The sequence below is a fragment of the Ictalurus punctatus genome, chromosome 16 (assembly GCF_001660625.3).
Source record: "Ictalurus punctatus breed USDA103 chromosome 16, Coco_2.0, whole genome shotgun sequence".
Taxonomy (NCBI): Eukaryota; Metazoa; Chordata; class Actinopteri; order Siluriformes; family Ictaluridae; genus Ictalurus; species Ictalurus punctatus.
In genome coordinates this window covers 7,491,547-7,518,845 of record NC_030431.2, presented here as the reverse complement: position 1 = coordinate 7,518,845, position 27,299 = coordinate 7,491,547, and the positions used below count along the sequence as shown (strand labels likewise).

Below are 27,299 nucleotides of genomic sequence, written 5' to 3'. Positions count from 1 at the left end.
TGATATGTATTTAACAAAATAGCACATGGCACCTTTTGTTTGAACCCACAAATTTTTCAAGTGATCACAAATATTGAAACATTTGACTGACAGGTGTTTCTAGATTGCCCAGTTGTGCCCTGTTAACCAGAGCTGCAACAATAGCTCCTTGTGGGAATTGTTAGGATTAATCAAACCTCAGGAATGCATTTATTCTGTTTGTTTGGTTGATTAGATAATTGCATGAAGCTGCAGGTGTACAGATGTTCCTAATAAAGTTGACTAGACTCTTATTCAATGTTTTTTTTTTTTTTAATGTTTGCCATCTCGTCTTTCATGTTGTCTTTTTCAAATACTGTCTTTTGTTTTAGGCTTTCTCATATTTCATTTGACAGCAAATAAAAAAAACTGCTTCTTCAGTCTGCTTTTTATTCAAACTTAAAGGCAGGTGCTTGGGTTTAAAGTCGGTGGTCTAGATAATATTTAATACCCCATCTCAACACGTCTACTTAAGAAAAGTCTGGCAACCTTGGCCGCATGAACTACATATGGGTATTTTTAGTAATCTGAGCGGGCAACACAGAAAATCAACTTGGGTACCTGTGTAACCTGACTCAGAATATGAGGAACATTTCCTGCATGAATATTGATGCAATTTGCAATTTGTGTTTTGTGTCTGAATACAACCCAAAATGTATATATTTGAAAATCTCTAATTACAGTTGCTTCTGAACAAATGGAAGCTTTGCTGTCAGTTACCTCCCAAAAATACACTGACTGACTAACAGACAGTGAGAGAATAGAGCAATCCAACAGGAAACTAATGAGTTATTAATTGGTGTGTGTTATATGTGCAGCTTTATGTGGGGGAGACCTGTCTGGACCCAGTGGCTTGATTTTGTCCCCGAACTGGCCTGACTGGTATGGTGAAGGTGAGGACTGCAGCTGGAGAATTCATGTCGGTGAGGAAAAGCGTATCCTGCTGGATGTGCAGCTGTGGGTTCATTTTCTTATCACATTGAAACATTAATAGACATACATGTTTAGAAAAATTGTTCCTTGTATAGTTCCAGCTCTGTAAATAGGCTGTATTTTGTTGTAGGGATCTACTTAGGACATACATCCCCCTTCAAAAGTATCAGAACAGCAAGTCCAATTCTATTGTTTTCATTATACACTGAAGACATTTGTGTTTCAGATCAAAAGATGAATATGAGATGATGCATCAGAATTTCAGCTTTCATTTACTGATATTTACATCTATATGTGTTAAACAACTTAAAACATTCCACCTTTTCAGACTACCCAATATTAAGGTGAGCAAAAGTATAGGAACAGATAGTCTTAAAGTAAATTAAAGTAAATAACAATGGTATTTTAACAATTGTTTCTGCCATCACCTGCTGTTGTTTTCCTTGGCTGACCTGTTCCATGTCTGGTTGTTAGTGGTAACCAGTGGTTTTAGGACATTGCAAATTGTTGTACTGGCTATGCCCACTGCTTGTGCAATGGCTCTGATAGATTGTCCCTCTTTTCTCAGTATCAAAATCACTTGCTTTTCTCTCATAGACAGCTCTGTGGTCTTCATGTCGCTTTATCCTTTCTAACAACAAATGCAGTCTTCAGAGGTGAAACCTAGGGCTTAAACCAAGAGTAGACATTCAGAGCTATTAATTCTTTAAACAATCAATTTAACAGGGCACAACAAGGCAGCAAGAAACACCTATCAATCACTTGTTCCAGTATTTTTAATCACTTGAAAAATGGGTGGGTTCCAACAAAAGGTGCCATGTTCTAAGTTGTTTAATACATCTAGATGTAAATGTGAGGAAATTAAAGGTGAAATTATGATCTATCATCTCATATTCATCTTTTTATCTCAAACCCAAAGGTTTTCAATATATAGCAAAAACAATAGAATTGTCCTTGCTGTTCCAATACTTTTGGATGGAACTGTATATGGAGCAAATAGTGGAGCCTGGTTAAATCTAGTAAATCTGGTGTATCAATTTAGCTTAGAAACTTATACTATTTACAGATTGTTGGCATTAGTAGGCTTCTTGAATATCTCTATCTGTCTCACATTCTCTCCCTCCAGTCTGAACCTTAGTGACAGTGATATGCTGACCATTCTGGATGGTGATGAGGTCACCACACGCATCTTGGGCCAATATTTGGGAGGAAACAGTCCGTTCAAGCTTACCTCCTCTACTCCTGATCTTACCATCACCTTCCATTCTGACCCAGCTGGCCTGTTCTTTGGCAAGGGAGAGGGTTTCATCATTAACTATGTGGGTAAGAGGTCAAAAAATTAAAAGCAGCTATTTCCAACCCTGGTCCTTGAGTATCCATGTGCTTTTGATCTCATAGAGCTGATCCAGTAAGCAGCTAATTAGGCAGTTAATCCTAATCCTTTCTGAGGTTTGTTGCATCAATTTTTGCCTATTACCCAAAGACAATTATTATTTAACATAGAAACAGATTCTCACATATATTAATCAGATGAAGGTAGAAAGTAAGACACCAAGAGCCAGTGAGTGAGAAGAAGCAAGGGTCCAAGTTTATTTGTTCCATGAGATCCACACAGTTGAGATGTCCCAAGGGTGATCTAAAAAACCCAGAGCTGAAGCTCTCCTATTTATACCGTTTTCTTAGGGTCATGACCCAGACACCAATATGTTTAGAGTTAGCTGTCCCAGACCACCATTACATACGTTAATCGGCATTTGTGAGTGACCCTGCCCCCATGGGCAGGTGCAGCTCGGCTTCAAAACCCTTATATTTTGTCTTGTTTCACTATTAAAAATAACCTGACCTTTGTCTGTGTCACTCCTGACTGGATTTTCATTGAGAAAGGATTCTCCACACTTTCAAACACACCATCTCCACATTATGAGTAAATTTTATGTTTGTTCTGTATTTCTTTTTTGTAGTGCTTGCATGTACATTACACTATAATAGTTTTTTTTTTTTTTTTTAAATTAAACAGAATAATTTCTGTTTTCTGCCTACACACCAGGCCTCTGTGTGTGTGTGTCTCTTAGTTGAACTTCTGCCTGCGTGCAGACGTACTCCACCTACGCTCTGAGGCCTGCCGCACTAACCAAAACATGTATTGTTATCCCCCTGCGCATTGCTTCTGTGTGTGTTGTGTCTTAGGTGAACGTCAGTTCTTACAGTCCCACCAGCCCAGTGAATTCTCAATAAAATTACATACTACTCATACTTGGTCTCCCTCGTGATTATTTCGTGTCTATTTTATTTCCAACAGGCTATTTGAGAGGGGAAAACACTAATGTGCATGTCATATCTCAACCCGGCCAGGACTCAGTTTCCCAAGAAGCAACATTCACCTCCCATGCACGCATGCGCTCACCATCCCCGGAGTTCTAATCTCCCACACCTGTCACTAATCACACACACACTCTCTCCACTAGTATTTAGAGAGTCATTCGCCAAATGTTCATTGCGAAGTATACGTTCAGTAGACTTGTTCTCTGCATTTCCAAGCCTTTCACATTCGTTTGCTATCTTTATCTCGACCTCTTTTCCCGTTTACGACTACGCTTTCTGACTGTCCCCTTGTGCTTTGTTTGTCTGATCGCCTGAACCTTGCTTGTTTTACGACTACGTCTTTGGAACTACCCTTTACTACGCACCCGCTTCTGCTTCTGTGCCAACTCCGGTATGTGATCGAATACTTCGCCTTCCAATGGAAGCAGCGGGGGATCCACGTTGGCCACAAGCCATCGAGGGACATGGTCGGATGATCAGCGACCACGACCAACGTCTAGCCAACCTGACTGAGCAGGTAGCTAGGCTAAGTCAAACCACGCCGTTTGCTGCGGCAGCGACAACGGGTTTACCTCCCACACCGGCGCCGGAGAAGTACGACGGAGATCCGGCACGCTGCCGGGGTTTCCTCCTACAATGCTCCCTGTTCTTCTCAACCTACCCAGACATGATGGAGAATCGTAAGATCATCCATTTCATGGAACCTTTGACCGGGAAAGCTCTCCTCTGGGCCACCGCGGAATGGGAACGGGGAGGAAACATCACAAACACGTATGATCAACTGACAGCGCGATTCTGTACAGTCTTTGATCACTCGCCAGACAACAGGGACACTGGTGAGGAATTATTGTCCCTGAAGCAAGGATCACACTGCGTGGCTTATTATGCCCTCGAGTTTCGCACTGTAGCAGCAAGAAGTGGATGGAATCAACCCGCTCTCAAAACTGTGTTTCGCCAGGGATTAAATGCCGACATCGTGACCGAACTGGCATGTCGCGATGATCAGCTAACAGTCAACTCGCTGATTGATTTAGCAATTCGCCTGGATCGTCTACTACGAAGCCGCCGCCCCATACACAGCGAGGTGGAAGTACCAGTGCAGGAGTCTCCCATGGAACCCATGCAGCTGGGTCAGACACGGGTTAGCATGCAGGAGAGAGAACGAAGGCGCCGTGAACATCGCCGTTTTTATTGCGGCGAGGAAAAGCACTTTGTGCTACAATGCCCACTCAAGCAACGCCCCGCCTGATGGGACAACGCAACTGCTAAGCAACAGAAGCCAGGGGTGAGTTTGTATTCCACAGTCCAACGCTCAATTCAATCTGCATTTGTAATGCCAGTCATATTAGAGTACTCAGGCATATCTTGTATTTTAGAAGTGCTGATCGACTCAGGAGCGGCGGGGAATTTCATCAATCAAGACACCATACAGCAGCACAACATCCTCGTTCGTCCCCTTATCACACCCCGCCGTGTTCAAGCCATTGTTGGAGCCCCTATTGGAAAGGGGCTTATTACCCACTGCATGGAACCCATTAACCTCCGCACCAGCGCTCTCCATCAAGAACGGATAATCTTCCATATCATTGTATCTGCCCGTCATCCAGTGGTCCTCGGTCTTCCCTTGCTCGAACATCATAACCCACAAAAACCCACCTCATCGACACTGCGACTGCGCTATTGACCTGCTTCCGGGCACTACACCACCTCGAGGTTGAATATATCCTCTAACACTAACTGAACAAAAGGCCATGGAAGAATATATTCAAGAAGCATTACACCAGGGTTACATACGACCATCCACATCTCCGGCATCAGCAGGGTTTTTCTTTGTGGATAAGAAAGGAGGAGGTTTGAGACCATGCATAGACTATCAAGGGTTAAACCAGTGCTGCATCAAGTATCGATACCCACTGCCTCTGGTGCCAGTTGCTCTGGAAAACTATGCACTGCCACCATCTTCACTAAGCTGGATTTACGCAGTGCCTTCAACTTGATCCGGATTCGAGAGGGTGACGAATGGAAGACGGGTTTCAGCACAATGTCCAGTCACTATGAGTATCAGGTCATGCCGTATGGGCTTTCTAACGCTCCCTCACTCTTCCAGTGTCTTATTAACGACGTCTTACGGGACATGCTGGGGCATCATGTAATCACCTACATCAATGACATCCTAATATATTTCAACTCCAAAGTGGAACATGTCCACCACGTCCGCCAGGTTCTACAAAGATTACTCCATCACCAGTTGTATGTCAAAGCTGAAAAATGTGAATTTCCTAAACACACCATTTTATTCCTGGGATACATCATTAGCCCCGAAGGGGTCTCCATGGATCAAGAAAAGGTCAAGGCAGTAGTGAACTGGCCGACACCCACAACGGTGAAGGAATTACAAAGATGTCTGGGTTTTGCCAATTTTTACAGAAGATTCATTCGAAATTTCAGTACCATCACCAATCCCTTGACGTCCTTATTAAAAGGGAAGCCAAAATGCCTGCCATGGAACCCAGCTGCCCAAGTAGCCCTGGATCAGCTCAAGAAAGCTTTCACAACTGCCCCCATTATCAAGCATCCAGACCCATCTAGACCGTTCTTCGTGGAAGTCGAAGCGTCAGAGAGCGGGGTAGGAGCTGTACTCTTCCAGTGTTTCAGAGAAAGGCCAAAGCTCCATCCAGTGGCCTTCTTTTCACGAAAGCTTTCCCCCACTGAGAGAAATTATGATGTGGGCAATCGAGAACTCTTGACCATCAAATTAGCCCTTGAAGAGTGGCGGCACTGGTTAGAAGGAGCTACACATCCCTTCGTCATCTTCACTGACCATAAAAACTTGGAGTATTTACGCACTGCCAAGAGGCTCACACCCCGTCAAGCCCGATGGTCCCTGTTTTTCACCAGGTTCCACTTCACCATATCGTATAGACCAGGATCCAAAAACACAAAGGCCGATGCCCTGTCTCATCTGGACCACACGGAACATGTGAATGACCACGAGGAATATATCATCGACCCTTCATGTATCATCAATGCTCTAGAATAGGAACTAGATAAAAAATTGGAAGACATTCCCCAGTCACAAGTTCCAAAAACATGTCCCACAGGCAAACTATTTGTACCCGAAGAATACCGTCAGGAGCTCGTTATCTGGGCCCACACAGTAATCGATACAGGTCACCCAGGGGCGCAGCGCACATACCATCTCCTATGGGAAAAGTACTGGTGGTCCAACATGGAGAGAGATATACACAGAGTGGTGGCATCCTGTTCATCATGCGCACAGAGTAAGGTACCTCGGACACTCCCTGCTGGAAAGCTCAAGCCGCTACCTGTACCGGAACGCCCATGGTCACACATATCTATTGACTTTGTAACTGACTTACGAAGATCCCAGGGAAACACAACTGTTCTTGTCACAGTGGACCGATTCTCTAAATCAGTACGCTTCATCCCGTTACCCGCCCTGCACACCGCCTTTACGACAGCTGAACTCCTTTTCCAGCACGTGTTCAGATATTTCGGCATTCCAGAGGAGATTGTCTGCGACAGGGGTTCTCAATTCACATCCAGAGTATGGTCCAGCTTTATGGAGAAGATGGAAGTTACAGTGAATCTCACCTCAGGTTATCACCCACAAGTCAATGGTCAAGTTGAACGAGTAAATCAGGAATTAGGCCGATTCCTCCGAACTTTCTGTGCCTCTAACCCCGAAGACTGGAGCAAGTTTCTGCCATAGGCCGAGTACGCCCATAATTCTCTCCAACATTCTGCGACTAATCTCACCCGATTCCAATGCGTACTTGGATACCAACCCTCCCTATTCCCATGGAAGGCGACCCCCACAGAATCACCTGCCGTTGACCAGTGGTTTCTATGTAGTGAACAAGTCTGGGCTGACACGCACCAACATCTGAGACAGACCACATACACATACAAACGCAAGGCTGATTGCCACCGCAGTAAACATCCAAATTACCAACCCGGCAATAGAGTAAGTCAGGAAGTCCACCAAGGACTTAAAGCAACCACATAGTTGTAAGAAGCTAACTCCAAGATACACTGGACCATTCAAGATCCTCAAGCGAATCAATGAGGTTACTTACCGTCTAGAACTGCCACGACACAGCCGCATCGCCCCCTCCTTCAACGTATCACGTCTTAAACCAGTTATCAACGGACCTTTAGCCACAGAATTGCCCTCTGAGACCCCCCCAGTTCCTCTGGAGATTGATGGACAACCAGCTTACTTAGTCAAGAAGATCATCAGCTCTAGACACAGGAGGGGAAAGCTGGAATATTTAGTCGAGTGGGAGGGCTACGGACCAGAAGAACAATGCTGGGTCCCTAAACAGGACATACTGGATCCTCAGCTTATTAGAAATTTTCATGAAACTCATCCTGATTTCCCGGGTCCACGACCCCGGGGGAGGGGGGGGTTCTGTCATATCTCAACCCGGCCAGGACTCAGTTTCCCAAGAAGCAACACTCACCTCCCATGCACGCATGCGCTCACCATCCCCGGAGTTCTAATCTCCCACACCTGTCACTAATCACACACACACTCTCTCCACTAGTATTTAGAGAGTCATTCGCCAAATGTTCATTGCAAAGTATACGTTCAGTAGACTTGTTCTCTGCGTTCCAAGCCTTTCACATCTGTTTGCTATCTTTGTTATCTCAACCTCTTTTCCCGTTTACGACTAAGCTTTCTGCCTGTCCCCTTGTGCTTTGTTTGTCCGATTGCCTGACCCTTGCTTGTTTTACGACTACGTCTTTGGAACTACCCTTTACTACGCACCCGCTTCTGCTTCTGTGCCAACTCCGGTACGTGACAGTGCAGGGCAAGTGTATTATGGGAACAGGCTTAGGAACCACTGGTTTACAGCACGAATCAGCATGAATTGGGAGGTGTAAGAGAGTATATGAGCTTAAGTTTTGGTAGATGTTTTTGGATATCCTACTGTAGACATTCAACTAACTAAAAACCATTGATTGTACACAAAAAATGTATAATCATTAATATGTTTATACTTATCATTTATGGAAGAAGTCTGGGGTGTCAGCACTTTGTAACAGCCCATAGTTTTTCTGCAATGGGAGAGTCTTCAGGACAGAAGAATTTGTTTTCCAGATTGTGTCATGTAATGAGGCGAAGGCAGATGCAAGTTAAAGGTGTAATTAAAGGTGAAAAACAGACAAAAACAAAAGGATATCATGCAAAACAAGAAATACCAAGGCAAGGGAACGTCGGGGTTACGCATGTAACCCTGTTCCCTGAGAAGGGAACAAGACGTTGCATTTAGCATAACAGTATGGGAAGCGCCTTGCACGCGTGACCGGTATCTGAAGCTTGTGTAAAATCATGCCTCTACTTATAGGCCTGCCATTATCAGGTAACGTGGCAATTAAGGGTGTCGCATAATATATATATATGGCACCTGTGAACCACGCTGCCAGCCTCTATTATCTGAAGCAAAGACACAATTCACAGGCCTGCCCTGGTATGACAGAGCTATGCAACGTCTCATTTCCTTCTCAGGGAACTTTGACGTTGCATTTAGCATAACAGTATGGGAACGGGAATACCCACTCCGTCATACCGAGGGTACGGCCTGTTCAAAAAGACCCAAGCCCGAGGGTCACTGCAAGACACTCGAGCCTGGGGTGGAATGAATATCCAGGCTATAATACCGAATGAATGTGTGTGGTGTAGACCATCCTGCAGCAGCACACATATCCTGCAAGGATACCCCTTTGGACAAAGCCTTCGAGGAGGTGACCGCCCTAGTGGAATGAGCTATTATGCCCAGAGGCGTGTCGAGATCGCGCTCCTCGTAAGCCATAGAGATTGCTTCCACTATCCAATTAGAGATGCGCTGCTTTGACACAGCATCACCTTTACTGTCGCCACCAAAGCAGACTGCTCTGACTTACGCCACTGGCCGGAGCGGTGGACGTAAGTACCGAGAGCCCTTACTGGACACAGCAGGTGCATCCTCTCTTGTTCCGATGTGAGGAACAGAGGAGGGCAGAAAGCCTGCAACGCCACAGGGTGGGCAGCCGATGTAGGCACTTTAGGAATATAATCCGGCCTAGGATACAGGAAGGCCTTGGCTAATCCAGGGGTAAAGTCAAGGCAGGAAGGGGCAACAGAGAGAGCTTGTAGACCTCCCACTTGCTTGAGAGATGTCAGGGCCAGTAGAAGAGCTAACTTTAGAGTCAGAAGCTTCTCAGAGGCTGACTCTAAGGGCTCAAATGGGGCCCCTGACAGACCTTCCAAGACCACAGCAAGGTCCCAGGAAGGTATGCGCGGCCTGCAGATGGGCCTCAGCCATCTGACACCATGCATGAACCTCGAAGTTAGAGGATGTTGCCCCACAGAGGCTTCATCAGCCGGGGCGTGGCTGACTAAAGCAGCGGCCACGTAACCCTGATTGTAGAAGGAGCCAACCCTGCTGAGAAACGTTCTTGTAAGAACTCCAGGACTGTAGCTATTGCGCAGTTCACTGGGTCTAGCTGATGTTCCTCACACCACAAGACAAAAAGTCGCCACTTGAGTGCATACAATTTAATTGTGGATGGTGCTCTAGCGTTTAACATGGTCTCTACAGCCTCAGTTGTGATACCAGAATCTATGAGCTGGTGCCCCTCAGGGGCCAGACCCACAGTTTCCATAGTTCTGGCTGAGGGTGATAAATCAGCCCTTCGACTTGAGACAGCAGATCCCTGCGAATGGGAATCCCCCAAGGAGTACCATCGAGCAGGGAAATTATCTCCGAGAACCATATTCGACTCGGCCAATAAGGTGCTACTAGCAGCAGACATAGACCGTCTTGGAGAACTCTCGCTAGAACTTGTGGGAGCAGACCGATCGGGGGAAGACGTGACCTCGGCCACGTGTGCACCATTATCTTGGTCAAAGTTGATAGGATCATTCCTACATGTGTTGGGGATAGAAATGCCCTGATCGTAGTAGAATTCCATATAACCCCTAGAAAAGTTGTCCTCTGCACTGGAGTAAGCATACTTTTCTTGAGGTTCAACCTGAGCCCCAAGCTCCTCATGTGTGTGAGAACAACATCTCGATGTTGAACCTCCAGTTCCCTGGATCGTGCTAGAATTAACTCTTATCCAGGTAGTTTAGTACACGGATGACCTAGAGTCGCAAGGGAGCCAGAGCAGCATCCATGCACTTTGTGAAGGTACGAGGGGATAAAGCTAGCCCGAAGGGAAGAACCCGAAATTGATATGTGTTGTCTCCAAACGCAAACCTCAGGAACTTCCTGTGGCTGGGCGATATTCCTACGTGGAAATATGCATCTTTCAGATCTATTGTTACAAACCAGTCCTCAAACTGAATCTGTGGCACGATAAGTTTGAGCGTCAGCATCTTGAACCTGTATGTCCGAAGAGTATAGTTCAGACGACGCAGATCTAAAATTGGCCGCATACTCCCATCTTTTTTGCGGACCAAGAAATAACGTCTGTAAAAACCTCCCTTCCTTAGGGAATGGGGTACATGTTCTATGGCTCCTTTTTCCAAAAGGGAACTTACTTCCTGGGCTAACGTCAGGCTCTGGTCTGTGCTGACTACTGTGGTGAGCACACCTCTGAACCGGGGGGGTCGAGCTACAAATTGGACCCGGTAACCCTTTTCTACGGTAGACAGAACCCATGGAGACACATTTGGCAGTAGTTTCCATGCTGCCTGATGGTCTTTTAGTGACGTTAACTATTCCACATTCTATTGGAGGTAAAGCATCAGATTTTTGTTGCCTTGTGACAGCTCGCTGATCAGAGAAGACTGAAAACTTGGGACAGCCTTGGCTAGGGGAGACCCTACAGTAGCACTGGGGGCTAACTGCCCTAACAACCTCATGTCCCCTGATACGTCCCTCCATGGCCCCTCAGGACTGCTCTTCTTTGCCTGCTTGGCCTTTATGACCATTCTCAGATCAGGCCTAGTAGCAGGCTGCGACTGTGGCCGCCCGGTTCCCCTGGCTGTCTGTGGAGTTTGGCGGGCTGCAATACTTGCCTTCTGTGTCTCCCTCGCACTAGTGCTGGCCCGGGCTCCACTTGTGGATGCCCGGGTGAACTCGACACAACAGAGAAGGAGCTGGCTGAATGTCACCATATGTTGAGCTCACCCAGCAGGTCTGCTTGGTAGACCTGCAACACTGTCATTGTCTGCAGTGACCCACAAGGAAGACTACTACTGCATAGGCCTTGCCCACCAATACCACCTTACACGGTGGCTTGGATGGCAAAGCTGGCCCCCCAGTTACCTGGCATCAATGGAGAGAGGAAGCTCGCAAGCACCTCCTCCACCTTCAGCATAGCTAAATAGTCATGCTGTTCATTACCCACAATGGCCAAATAATCCAACATCGTGGGGTTATAAATATGGCTTATGCATGGTTTTCCCCCAGAAGCCTGATATGTTGTCATGCACTTCTGGAAGAAAGGGGAGTTTCTGCAGTGTGAGGGTTTTTACTTTCACCCAGAAAGTGTGCGCTATTCCCCGTGATGAAACGGGAGCAAACCATAACACACCTCCTGAATTCTTTCTCGCTCATTACTTCCCTCTCTTTTCTTTTCTTTTCTTTTTTTTCTAAAAAAGGGATAGAAAAGTTTAGAGATTTTGAGAAAATATAGAGTAGAAATGAAATGTTTTTTGTCACACAAACAACAGACATACAGTCTCACTGAAGATAATAAGGTTGGCGGCGTGGTTCACAGGTGCCATATATATATCATGCGACACGCTTAATTGCCACGTCACCTGATCATGGCAGGCCTATAAGTAGAGGCATGATTTTACACAAGCTTCAAATACCGGTCATGCACGCAAGGCGCTTCCCATCCTGTTATGCTAAATGCAACGTCGAAGTTCCCTTTGAAAGGGAACAAGATATACATAACCTGGGTAGCAGACAACAATGACCACAAAAGACAAACGCTAGACAAAGAGTGAGGTGCAAGATGTGACTTAAATGCATGAGCTCATTAATGAAAAATGTGAAACAGGTGCAAAACAGTCATGTGACATTCCAGTGAGGTGCAGTGACTGATAGGAAATGTAGTTCAGTGCCGAATGTGTGGCTCTCAACGCATTAAAATTGGTTTGGGAGGGGGTCCTGGACACCTAGATAAGATGTCGCTCAGCTGATCAGGGTCCTTAGGAGCACCACTCATTACAGATCTGGTAAGAGACAAGATGTTTTCTCTCTGGCAAAGAGGCAGAGCAATCTCCTCTGTCCAGCCGAAGGGTGGGGTTACATCCAGTGCCATACATGAGCATGGAGGGATGACCACCTTGAAGCCAGTGAGGGAGCAAAGTTCAAGGTGGAGTGACATTCTCTGCAGAGCCGGGGGAGGAGCAACGTTCTCCGCAAAGCTAGAGGGGGAAGTGACATTCTCTGTGAAGCAAGAAGGGGGAGTGAAGGTCTCCACGTAGCAAGAAGGGGGAACAATGTATGGCGCACAGCAGAGGGGAGGAGCGACATCTTTAGTGCAGCAGGGAGACAGAGCGACATCCTCAGCAGAGCAGGAAAGCATAGCAGCATCCTCAGCTGAGCAGGAAGGTGGAGCGACATCCTCAGCAGAGCAAGGAGGCAGAGTGATGTCCTCACTGGAGTAGGAAGGCGGAGTGACATCCGAAGTGGAGCCGGGCATAGTGACATCCGAGGCATAGCAGGTAGATGGAGTGATGCCCATGGTGAGGCCGTGATCTGTAGTGCCATTTTCTGTGCGGTAGGGAAGTAGAATGGAGCAGGGATTCCTCAGCCGAGAAGGAAGGCGGAGTGATGTTCTCAGCAGAGCAAGGAGGCAGAGTGATATTCTCAGCAGATCAGGGAGGGTGGGAGATGCCTCCAGACAGACCAGGTGCCCCCCTCCAAAAAATTCCCAGAGGAGGTGCCTGACCTCAAGCCTAGACATGAGCTGGTCCAGGAGGGCCTCGAGCCGGTCGATCTGCCTCTGATTCTATTGGATCTTCTACTCTTGGGCCCACATGCACTGATGCAATCCATGGTTATAGGTCTAGCGTTCTGTCATGTAACAGAGGAAAAGGCGGCTGCAAGTGCAGACTTACTTTATTAAAGGTGAAAAATGGGCAAAAACAAAATACTATGATGCAAAATAAGAAATACCAAGGCAAGGGAACAAGATATACAACACAGACAACAATGACCATAAAAGACAAATGCTAGACAAAGCAGAAGCTGCAAGATGTGACTTAAATGCATGTGCTCATTAACAAAAAACGTGACATAGATGCAAAACAGTCATGTGACATATTCCAGCGAAGTGCGGTGGCTGACGGGAAACGTAGTTCAGTGCTGAATTCTGCATAACCCTGCTAGATTGTCTGTAACATGACCGAATGGTGCTCAGTTGCAGACTTGCCAGGAGCGAGTTGTAATAGTCCAGTCTCGAAATGACAAGAGACTGAACAAGCACCTGAGTGGCCTGTGTTGATTAAAATGGATGAATCCTTCTGATGATGTAAAGGAGAAAGTAACATGAGCATGTCAGATTAAGTGAGAGGAATAGGACAAGTAAGATTAAAGTTTCGTCAGTCAGAGGTTACTAAGAGTAACATTGTAGAATAAATTAGTGAAGGTAATGTTTAATGCAGTAATATGCTCTGGCCCCATGCCAATAATGAGTCTTTATTGGTCACGAATACATTATAGCACAGTGAAATTCTTTTCTTCACATTCCCCAGCATGCTAGGAAGTTGGGGTCAGAGCACAGGGGCGCTATGATACAGCACACCTGGAGCTGAGAGGGTTAAGGGCCTTGCTCAAGGGCCCAACAGTGGCAGCTTGACAGTGCCAGGGCCTGAACCCCCGACCTTCCAATCAGCAACCAAGAGCCTTAACCGCTAAGCCACCACTGCCCCCAATACACAATGTATGTAGCTTACTGCGGGTTATGTTGTCCAGGCGGTGCTCTGAAAACAAGGGGGGCATTATAGATAATTAGGGTAGTTTTGAAGGCAAGGCTGGTCTGTTAGGGTGAGATGATATCCATCCTACTCGGGAAGGTGCTGCTCTCATTTCTTCCAGCATAGCACATACAGTTCCCGCCACTAATATTGCCACCCTTGGTAAATATGAACAAAGAAGCCAAACAAAAAATTGTCTTTATTGTTTAACTTTTTGATATTTTGTTAAAAAAAACAACAACATAAAAATACTCTGCTCTCATGGATATCAAACAATTGCAAACAAAACTGGTTTATCCAAAAAATATCTTTGTTAAATGTGTACCACAATTATTGGCAACCTTTTAGTCAATACTTTGACTAGAGTTTTATGAATAATCTCCCAGAGCTATGATTGGATCAGTGTCTGATCCCAAAGAACTTGATCAGGTCGACTAAATGCTGAAAATCAACATTCTGCTACATGCTAGATAAGACAGAGCCACACAAAGAAAAATAATTAAAGAGAAAAAGCTAGCACCCTGGTATAACAACAACACATGCAGACCACTTGAAATTTTGACCATAAATGGCATCAAACTAAATTTCTAGTATTTCAAACAACATAGAAGGAGAGCCTCCTGACCTATAGAAAATCTCTAGGTGCTGCTAGATCAATGTATCTCTCCACCCTAAATGAAAATAACAAAAATAGTCCTAGATACTTATTTAATACTGTAGCAAAAATAACTAGGAATAAGACCACATCAGAAACATGCACACAATCATCAGAAACATACACACAGCAGCGATGACTTCATGAATTTTATCAATGGCAAAATTAAAAATATCAGGCAAATAATCAGGCAAATAATTCCATTGAATGCATTTCTCTGTAAAATGAAACACAGATTAATGAGCCTATTCCAGAAGTAGCCATGCAAGCCCAAGCCATGTCAATACCTCCTGCATGCTTGAGAGATGAGCTTATGTGTTTTGGATCTTTAGCAGATCCATACTTTCTCTACACTTTGGCCTTTCCATGACTTTGGTAAATGGTAATCTTGGTTCCAAAACTTTTGTGGCTCATGTCTGTGTTTTTTTGTGACTTCTAGTCTGGCCTTCTGATTCTTAGTGCTCATGAGTGGATTGCATCTTGTAGGAAATATGAAGAAATGAAAGTTGATATTGTTACGCCACCACTGGCAGATGACACTGCGGCGCGCAGACAAGTGACTGAACTGGGTGAAGTGGACATGTGACTTGTGTTTTGATTCGTTCTCTTCCTGTTTGAGTACTGGTTTATGTTAGAGGATGTCTTTGATTTGCCCCAGGTGTCCATGGTTTAGTATAATTATGTTGGCTATTTAAACCCCTCGTGTGGCTGCGCACTTCGTGCAGTATTGTTATGTGTAACGTAGATGTCAGTGTGAAAGATATCGGTGTAGCATGTATGTTTAGCATGCTAGCAGTCTCATTTCCATGTCCTGTTTCCTGCCTCTACATTAGTCTCATGTTTACTCTCGTATCTAATTCCGTAGAGACCGCGTTCCCTGTGTTTGTGTGTTGTTGAGTTTATTAATAAAGACAGCGCTCCTGCGCCTACTTCCTGTGTAAACCTGTGTATCGTTACAGATATCCTGATCTGTTGCGTCATATTCATCTTTTGATCTCAAACCCAAATGCAGACATCGCATCCTGCGTGGGTATATATATATATATATATATATATATATATATATATATATATATATATATATATATATATATATATAGCACGCGGTTTTGGACGCAGCCATACCCTCTTGTTTGCCATTAAACTGTTGAGCACTGCCGCGTGTACATGTGTCCTGTCGCAATATGTGGTGGAAACTCCCACATGACGTTGATAATGTGATTAATGTGTTTACGTATGTAATGCACTTCGATAATGTGACTAAAACAGGAATACTCCACATGTCTTAATTCGATTTGTGTTTACTTCGAGTATGACTTTAGTCGGATTAAGGTAATCAATAATTGCTGTTTACATGGTAGTTTCTTAATCAGAGTATTGCCTTAACTGGGTTAATATTGGATTATTATTGTCCATGTAAACGTACCGAATGTTTTTCATGCTTGTTCAATGAACCATAAACAATTATTGCACATGCACCTGTGGAACAGACCTTAAGACACTAACAGTTTACAAGCAGTGGGCAATTAAGGTCACATTTACAAAAACTCAGGACATTAACGAGACCTTTCTGTAAAAATACCAGAAGATGCCTTGGTCTGTGACTGGACACCGATTCAGCCACCTGATGTGGATGTCCCAGGAATGATGGTTAGAGATATGGATTATCCAAATTTTGTTTCTCATAAATAGTCTCTAAAAGTATCAAAATGGATGGTAGAACACTACTACTGAACATTTTCACACTATCAAGCATTCACAGAAGACCAGCACCTGCAGCAACTACCCACGTTCCACATGTGCCTCTGTAGTGCTGAAAACTGGTTAAAATCAAAGCTTATTGCTGTTCCTGCTGCAAGTCATACCCGTGTCCAAAAAGATTTCGAAAATGCGTTGAGTGTGGCCAGGAATTAATTTCTAGATAGACAAAAAAATTAATTAGAGCTGCAACAAATAATCGATAAAATTGATAATAATCGATTATGAAAATCGTTGTCAACGAATCTCATTATCAATTAGCTGTTCTGCGAGTGGCACAGGGTTCGTTTCGTGTCCCAAATGATGTACTATACACTATGCACTGCGTACTCTACAGTGTAGTGTACCAATTTTAGAAAGGTAGTATCTACTCAAAAACCAGCGTTTTTTTTTCTAACCGGAAGTATAAGTCGCTTCCCAGTCAACGGTGCATGACGTCATTGGCACGTAATGTGAAGCCACTAGCTTTAGCAGATACCCAGAATCACCGACAATGAATTTCTTCAGCTTACCGTTTGTCAGCATTACCTATTATACCCATTATGACCTCAGTCACCATAAGATGAGGCATAATTGTCAAGTGACTGAGGAAAAAAGCGTGCGACCTCCAGGTCCTCTAAGGCAGGGGTGCATTTTATATTAAACACCGCAGAGAAGATCAAACTTTATAAAGCGGAGCTTGTGTAGCACGGACACACAACAGTGAGGCACAAGCACAAACTTATGTTTATATCCAAAATACTCCACTATGTGGAAGGGGTTGGGGAAACTGGTGCAAGTTGCTTAAAAGGTTTAGTTTTATTTATGTTTATTGTCATTATATGCTGCATTTGCACACTTGCAGTGTAAATTCTGTTGTTTATTATAACGGAAGTGATGTATTAGTAACGAGGCTACATTGCTCCTCACTCACGGTGATGCACAGTGGGAGCACAAGTAAGATCTGTAATGTCCAGTTAAAAACAGATTGATCAAAAGTAAATACAAGTAAAACAATATGCCTAAAGGCAGTGAGTAACAAACCACAATTAAAAAAATAATAATAATAATAATCGACCAATTAATTATGAAAATAGTTAGTTGCAGCCCTAAAATAAATAAATATTTTATATACACATACATACAGTGCCTTTCACTAATATTGGCACCCTTGGTAAATGTGAGCAAAAGAGTAAAAGAAGGCAGTGAAAAATTGTCTTTATTGTTTAACCTATCTTTTGTTAACAAAATTCACAAAAATACTCTGCTCTCATGGATATCAAACAACTGCAAACAATACAGGTTTATCAAAAAAAAAAAATTGTTAAATATAGGTGTGCAACAATTATTGGCACACTTTGAGTCAATAATTTGGGCTACCTCCCTTTGTGAAGATAACGCCTCCGAGTCTTCTCCTATAAAGCCTGATGAGGTTGGAGAGCAAGGTATTATGGCATGGCAAGGGAACCGAGACCATTCCTCCAAACAGAATCTCACTAGATCCCAGGGCTCTACGGTAACAATTTCTTTTACGAGTACTTGTGCTTCTAATTACAAAAATTTAGGAGTACAGATGAAGTTCAGGTTATTTATTTATTTATTTATTTATTTTATTTTTTTGAGATGGTAATGTTCCACTTTGTAAACAAATACAAAAAACCTCAATGTTCAGTCTTTGAAGTCTGCTCCTCTTAAATATTTTTAAAGCTACACTATTAGACATTTTCCACTGTAATGGTTCTGGGCTGGAGCCAGTTCTCGAACCACTCTGCCTATATTGTGTGTATATATCTGAATAATCACATATAGGATGTGATTGAGTGAGTTTATGTCCCCATCAGATGCAAAGCGCTTTAGTTTAATGGTGTTCATTAGGGACGCTCTAATCAGGATTTTTTAAGATTGATACTGATCCAGATACCAATCTTTTTTTGTTTAAGCTTCAGTCAGGAGGTCTGTCATAAACAGTTAAATGTAAGCTCTCTGCTCATGGTCACTGTTAATTTAGTTAAAACAACAGCAATGAGAAATACTGTTCGTATTTTTTTTTTTTTGTATTTCAATACTAATTGATAAATAAATAAGCATCAAATATTTATTTTTTAAATATCTTAAATAAAGAGTCCTAACACAAGCATGATCCATATTAGGAAAAAGGTTAACAGCCTTCTAAGGAGATAGCCTACTAAGCTTAATGTCAAATTGATATTAAGTGCAACCCATAGTAATTAAACATTATTTAATTTCATTTTATTTATATTTTATGAAGTTATTATAATATCTATTTTTTATATTAAATGATTTATTTATAACTAAGCACATTTTGTCTTTACATTTTTAGTTTTTTGTTTGTTTGTTTATCAGTTGTTCCTTTTAGATCGGTTACCCAGTACAGTGTTGTCATGTCTGCTGATAATATGGAGTTATTTTGGGGTATAAATCAAAACATGGAAACTGGAGTTGACTTTTCTAGTGATATCTGGCAACCGTGAGTTTAAATTAGTAAATGGACTGTGCTTGTGAGCCGGGACGAGTTAGTGAAGAGAGTGAAGGAGAGCGGCAGCGTACTCTATGTGTACAGACTGATCAGTTGCTACTCTTGATTATGATTGGTGAGGAATTATTTAATAAAGAAATTTGAATTAAAACCCACCTTTTAGCATTAGCATTATTATTAATTTACCGCTGTTACTACACAAGCAGGTAACAGGCCATTTTGTGGGATCAATAAAAGATGGTGGTTGTGAGATTGGGAAGTTGAGAGAAGCAGATGATGTACTGAGTTACTCTAGTCATCATAATGGCATCTTTGCAGTATTTACACACTTGTTCGGTTGACTGAGATGATTAAAAGCAGTGTGAAAGTAACTGTTGCGCTATGTAGATGCATTTTGGAGATTTAATTTTTATTCTGATTGTATTATAGAACTCCGAACAGGTTACTCGCACTGGTGCTCCTAAATATTTTTTTACACTCACACAAAGAATTTTTCAGTCGTAAATGTGAGACAAATGGTCGCACTGTAGAGCCCAGGATCCTTCAAATTTCATGTCCATGCTGGTGGACTCCACTCTTCAGTTCACCCCACAGGTTTTTTGTGTTGATTTTGATGTAAGTTTTGAATCATTGTCCTGCTGGAAGATACAACCACAGCCCATTTTAAGATTTCTGGCCGAAGCAGTCAGGTTTTCATTTAATATCTGTTGATATTTGACAGAGTCCATGATGCCATGTATCCTAACAAAATGTCTAGGTTCTCTGGCAGAAAAACAGCCCCAAAACATTAAAGAGCCACCACCATATTTAACCATGGGCATGAGGTACTTTTCCATATGGTTACCTCTCTGTGTGCACCAAAACCACCTCTGGGGTTTATTGCCAAAAAGCTCTATTTTGGTTTCATCTGACCATAGAACCCGATCCCATTTGAAGTTCTAAACTGGCAAACTGAAGATGCTTGAGTTGGTTTTTGGATGAGAGTAGGGGCTTTTGTGATGTAGGTGACTTCAGATTGTAGTTTTGGAGACTTTTTGCAACTAATTTATGCAATTCCTTGGAGATTTTTTGCCGATTCAAACCATCCTCTTCACTGTTCTTCACCGGTTCTTTCCACCAATAGAATTTTTTATTTAAAAAAAAAAACATTTTAATGTAATTTCAAAGTTAATACTAATATCATCATAGTAGTCATCTGGTGATGATGCACAAGAAGTTTAAATATTTATTTGTAAAGCAAAATATTTTTGTTGCTTTGAAATGCACCACTGTCATAATATCATGACTATTCACAAAATATTGTACATTTCTTCTCATAATATTATGACTTTCTTGAAATATTACAACTTTCTTCTCTAAAATATTGTGACCTTTTCCACCCTGTAAAGTATTTTTTATACTTTTTTCAAAAAATATTATGACTATTCTCAGTCTAGTATTTTAGTTTCAGTAGCCCTAAAATGATACCTTACAGAATAGGGTAACAAATTCAGGGCTATAAACTCACCTAATGGCAAAACGTGCCAATGACATAATTGTTGATCATCAAGCTAAAGATTTGAAGCTGTTACGACATGTCTTTCCAAATGAAACATTTCAGGTATCTCACAAAAGTGAGTACACCACTCACATTTTTGTAAATATTTGATTATATCTTTTCATGTGACAACACTGAAGAAATGACACTTTGCTACAATGTAAAGTAGTGAGTGTACAGCTTGTGTAACAGTGTAAATTTGCTGTCCCCTCAAAATAACTCAACACACAGCCATTAATGTCTAAACCGCTGGCAACAAAAGTGAGTACACCCCTAAGTGAAAATGTCCAAATTGGGCCCATTTAGCCATTTTTGCTCCCCTGTGTCATGTGACTTGTTAGTGTTACAAGGTCTCAGGTGTGAATGGGGAGCAGGGGTGTTAAATTTGGTGTCATCACTCTCACACTCCCTCATACTGGTCACTGGAAGTTCAACATGGCACCTCATGGCAAAGAACTCTCTGAGGATCTGAAAAAAAGAATTGTTGCTCTACATAAAGATGGCCTAGGCTATAAGAAGATTGCCAAGATCCTGACACTGAGCTGCAGCACAGTGGCCAAGACCATACAACGGTTTAACAGGACACATTCCACTCAGAGCAGGCCTCACCATGGTCGACCAAAGAAGTTGAGTGCATGTGCTCAGCATCATATCCAGAGGTTGTCTTTGGGAAATAGACGTATGAGTGCTGCCAGCATTGCTGCAGAGGTTGAAGGGGTACTGTGTACTGTGTACTATATACTGTGACATACTGAAACAGAGCATGATCCCCTCCCTTTGGAAACTGGGCCACAGGGCAGTATTCCAGCATGATAACGACCCAAAACACACCTCCAAGACGACCACTGCCTTGCTAAAGAAGCTGAGGGTGAAAGTGATGGACTGGCCAAGCATGTCTCCAGACCTAAACCCTATTGAGGATCTGTAGGGCATCCTCAAATGGAAGGTGGAGGAGCACAAGGTCTCTAACATCCCCCAGCTCCGTGATGTCGTCATGGAGGAGTGGAAGAGGACTCCAGTGGCAACCTGTGAAGCTCTGCTGAACTCCATGCCCAAGAGGGTTAAGGCAGTGCTGGAAAATAATGGTGGCCACACAAAATATTGACACTTTGGGCCCAATTTGGACATTTTCACTTAGGGGTGTACTCACTTTTGTTGACAGCAGTTTAGACATTAATGGCTGTGTGTTGAGTTATTTTGAGGGGACAGCAAATTTACACTGTTATACAAGTTGTACACTCACTACATTACATTGTAGCAAAGTGTCATTTCTTCAGTGTTGTCACATTGAAAGATATAATCTAATATTTTTTTAAAATGTGAGGGCTGTACTCACTTTTGTGAGATACTGTGTGTGTGTGTGTGTGTGTGTGTGTGTGTATATATATATATATATATATATATATATATATATATATATATATATATATATATATATACACACATATACTTACATATATAAGTAAAGAAGGTTGTGAAAAATTGTCTTTATTGATTAGCCTTTTGATCTTTTGTTAAAAAATCACAAAAATGCTCTGCTCTCATGGATATCAAACAATTGCAAACAAAACATAGGTTTATTGACAAAAAAAACTTTATAAAATATAGGTGTGCAACAATTATTAGCACCCTTTTAGTCAATACTTTGTACTACCTCCCTTTGCCAAGAGAACAGCTCTGAGTCTTCTCCTATAATGCCTGATGAGGTTGGAGAATACATGGCATGGGACCTGAGACCATTCCTCCATACAGAATCTCTCCAGATCGTTCAAATTTCGAGGTCCATGTTGGGGAACTCCATTTCCTCTCCATTTCACCCCACAAGTTGTAGATGGATGTGTAGATGTGGTCAGTAAATCATTTTTGTGTTGATTTTGATTTTGCAGCAAGCAAAACTGTTATTTTTTTAATTTATTTATTTATTTTTTTACCCCTGTTAAGCAGTGGTACAATTTAGTGTAGTCTGGGGTAAAGTGCATTTTGTATTTCCTTTTTGTTTGGACATGCTGCCATGGTGCTGCATGACACCACAGTGTTACTGAACTACAGTGGTATACTGAACTGATGGATGAACTGGAGAGAGAGAGAGAGTGGTCAACTGTAAAGCCCACCCACAGAGAAAACTGATAGGTCTAGTTAACAGAAAGAGAGACCAATCAGTCACTCAGTCGCTACATTGGGTGACTCACTCTCTCGGTGTCTGTAGAGCCCATCTACTATTAGAAATTCTCTAGTCTCACTCCCTCTAAAAAAAAAAAACCCCTGATTGCCAGGACATTATATATCATTTGCGGGTGTCAGAGCGGCGCTATAAATATGCGGGAGACTCCCGTAACTTCCAGGAGAGGTGGGATGTCTGTAGATGTCTTCAATGTGTAGTGAAAACAATAGAATTGGCATAGCTGTTCCAATACCTTCGTATGAGTATGATGGTCAGGGGTCCACAAACTTTTGGCCATATAGTGTACATTTTACTGTGACACACTTTGGTTATATTAACTTATGAAATAGTGCTCCTCACTCAAGCCGATATGTGTCAGAATTACACATGACTATTCTGAATTAGGCAAACCCTACCCTGTCTGCCTAACTGAATTTGCACTGATGTATGTAATTTCAGCATTCACTGCTCATGTTCAACTCAACTCTGAATACAGCCTATGCTGTACATGCTGCTGCCAATCATTGCTATAAATGACTATGCTATTTAAATAGGCCATCTCTTATGCACTGTGAGGTCATAGAACTCAAACCATGAGCCACTGAAATTTAGCCTGACACATACAAGGGACTTTGGTTATAGCCAGTGTTGATAAAAAAAACAAGCTACAACCAACCTTAATCAGCAGCATTTGATACACATTCGATTTCAAATCCACACTCAAATCCATGCAGAACCAGACCTCCCTGTCCCATTTGAGCAGAATATGGTTATTATGACTCCTCTATCACTCACCAGCATTTTCTCCTTTTTCATGAACCACTTTCCTTTGTGTTCAGGTAAAATATACAGCTAGTGCATAGAGCTAGGCTTCAGAATAGATTTTGAAGGATTCTTATTTAAGCACTCCACTAACCCATAGGTTGGTAGGGGTTGGTATAGGCTGATTTGCATACCTTTCATTCCCTGCAATTCATAATAAAATATGCCCTTTGATTGTCTAGCATTTATTTGGGATTCCAACCCGGGAGATAATCTGAAACAGTTCCTTGGCCATGCTCCTTGCAGAGATCATGTGCTGAGTCACTGTTTCAGAATATTTTGTCACATTAGGACTAAAACATCAAGGTAGTTTCTTGCTGATGATGTTTATTACAGTTCTTTCAAAGAGGACCTGGATAAGTGGAAGTGGGGGCAAAGGCAAGTTTGGCTGAGTGGAGAATTCAACAGCTGATATTAGTAAAGGGTCTGCACTTATATAGCACTTTTATCCAAAGCGCTTTACACTGTCCCTCATCTACCCATTCACACGCACACACTCACGGTAGCAGAGCTGCCATGCAACTTGGGATTCAGTGTCTTGCCCAAGGACACTTCAGTATGCCGAGTCATGTGGGCCGGGAATCGAACCACCAACCCTACGAATAGTGAACAACCCGCTCTACCGAATGAGCCACAGCCACCCTAGTAGCAAGATACACTGACATACACTGATCAGCCAAGACCTTAGCCATGACCAGCCTCTGGCAGGAGCTCTGTAGGGAAGGAAGTTGCTAAGTTGGCTTCTGGCTGGAGCTCTGTAGGGAAGGAGGTCACTCTGTTGGCCTCTGGAGGGAGCTCTGCAGGAGAGGCTACCCTGTCAGCCTCTGGCTGGAGCTCTGTAGGGAAGTAGGTTGCCCTGTCTGTCTCAGGCTGGAGCTGGGCTGTGGAGGCCAACCTGCTGGCCTCTAGCTGGAACTGGGCTGAGGAGGCCACCCTGGTGGTCTCTGGCTAGAGCTGAGCTTTGGAGGCCTACAGACTTGGTCACACATCCTAGGCCAAGGTTACCTGTGGCAATCAGGAGCTTTGCCCACTGGCGGGCTGGGCCAGAGAGCCAGGACAACAAAAACATCAGCCACTGTTTTTCATCGGACTTGGGGTTCAACAAACTGGAAAAATAAATTTGGCTTTGCATCAGAAATTCTTTAAAATGGTCTTCAGAACCATTGAAGGGTTCCAGAGTATAAATAAAAGTTCACTGAGGGAAATGCACAGAGTCAAATGCCAGCACAGTGACCCCGGCGTTACACTAGTCTCGCTTCTGCAGGGTGAAATGGATGCAAATGCAGACAAATCCAAAACAAAAGACAGAATCAGAATCAGTAAATAGGCATGGGTCAGGCGATCAGCAAACAGAGAACACTGAACAGAGCATGAAAACCGAGAAACTGTGTGAAGTCAAAAAACCAGGAAAACATACACAGAACAAAGGTTTGGTATGGCTCAGGTAGCAAAACACTGAAACAATACTACAAGACCAAAGACTGAAATATGAGGGTATAACAGCTAAACTAATCAAGGGGGAAACGGGAATAGCTGTGAAAAATGATGACACAATCAATAACAAAACAGGGGTGGAGACAAGACAGAAACCAAAACAAAAACACGTGTCAATGAAAACGAAGTCATGATAAACCGGAAGCATGCTGTCAGAGTGCTTAGCACCCTAAATACCTGAAAGAGTATCCTCCCAAGGGTGCTTCTCCCAACGCACCCTTGCCCCCCCCCAGTGGTCCTGAGACACTGGGCAAAATGTCCACACAGAGCCCAAGGTCCAGAGGCACGCATTGTCTATACAGTAGGTTGTTCCCAGAGGAGCTGTGGAGCAGACATGAGGCTGGGACAGGCTCGCCGAGATCGTGATCGGGGAACAAGGCTTGGGAGTAGACAGGACATGAGTGTAAACAAAAACACACATGGTAACATAAACAAAGTCATGTCAACCCGGAAGTGTGCACTGTCATGCTATAGGCAGCTTAAGCATGCTGACCACTCCGACACTTAGCGCAAGGGGGAAATACCAGACACAGCACATATGACCTTGCTGCTCTACTTAGTACCACCTGTACTGACATCCCAGACTCAGCTATGAGTCTATAATCCTCAGCTATGGCTCCACCTTGATACTAATACTTTGTGGCAGGCATTTAGGAAAGCCGAACAATAGTGGAAGAAAGATAAGTTGCAAATCTCTTAAAAGATCCTGTTGGGCTTCCTACCAGCATTCTATCAAAATAGCTAGGACATAATACTTTTCTGATATAATTTCCAAATGCTCCTATAGTCTCAAGTTTTTGTTCAAAACAATAAATGCAGTGCTGAACCCTGCTGCTACAAACATTCCAGAAGCTACTGCTGAAACCTGCAAAGAATTCTAAAAATTAATTATTTTGAGGCTTTTGATCAGATTGACAATGTAAGGGCACTGATTTCACCTCCAGCTCATGATTTATCTATTTGTTTTGCAATCCTAGACCAATTTGAGCTTGTGTCTTTGTCTAAACTGACAGATCGTACTTATGAGGCCTTACACTTGTCCCTTGGATGTAGTTCCCTCACTTCTCAGAGATGTGGTGCTTGTTGTTGCCATTATTATTCTATTTATACTATACAGCTACTTAACTAGTGGTTCCATTCTGTCTTGTTTTAAAGATGCAAATGCTCTGCTTCTTATCAAAATGCCCAGGCTAGATTCATCTGCTTTTAATAACTTTAGACCAATGTCTAAGCTACCTTTTGGAAATATTGTCTTTAATCAGCAAAATAATATTCTGGAGAAATTCAGGTTCAGTTTTAGAGCACACCATGGCACAGAGTCTGCACTCCTCAAGGTATCAATTGTTGACTCTGACCTAAGACACGGAGACAATTGGTTGTGATAGGTAACTACTTTTTAAATAAGAAACTTTGCCAATTTAAAACGTCTTGTCATTTAAGGATCTGGAGATTGTTAGTCATGGATTTATTTCTCACACCGATTATTGTAATTTCCTCTACATGGGACTAAGAGGGAAAGCATGGCTTTTTTAATAAAGGTATCTCCCATGATAGACATTTTAAAATCCAATTTAAAAAATATTCTCCCATTTTCTGTAAGTATGGGAAATCCTAAATTCAATGCCAACATTCAATATACAAAGAGGCAAAGTTATATTACAGCCCTCCTAACAACCAAAGGTGGTGAGAATCATATGGATACCTTCTTCTGCACACGTGCATACATGTCAAGACCGTCAACAAAATCATTAAGTGACCATATAACTTTAATATAAATTCTGTAGTCTTCCTGCCAATATTCCCTTTTCTGCTTCTCACCTCATACACATGCTGGACCTTGTGCTCACTGAGGACAGCCAGAGCTACAGGTAACCTCTCCTCCAAATCAGGCAATAGGCTACTATCATATCCTTTTTAGAGCTACTACCTTGAGTGGATATCCTTCATTAGATTGCTAGCCTTGTTGTCCATCACTGCTTGGAGCTATCGACTGTTTTGTTGCTCAGAACAGCAGTAACCTCTTTGTCCCTTGCCAGGTACCTCAGTGATTTTTTCACATTGCCTACCATCTACAGTGACCTCCACTAATATTGGCATCCTTGGTACTGTAAATATGAGCAAATTATGTGAAAAATTGTCTTTATTGTTTAACCTTTTGACACTTTGTTTAAAAAA

The 27,299-nt window shown here is 42.8% G+C and overlaps 1 protein-coding gene across 1 annotated transcript in view; it reads left to right on the top strand.

The window, feature by feature from the left end:
* LOC108276519 (seizure 6-like protein) overlaps positions 1-27,299 on the top strand; it is a 124,596-nt gene that overhangs the window by 78,442 nt on the left and 18,855 nt on the right. Inside the window, exons 9-10 of the mRNA XM_017488264.3 lie at positions 837-975; positions 2,078-2,274. Of these exons, the coding sequence (XP_017343753.1) occupies positions 837-975; positions 2,078-2,274 (336 nt within the window). The remainder of the gene's footprint in view (positions 1-836; positions 976-2,077; positions 2,275-27,299) is intronic.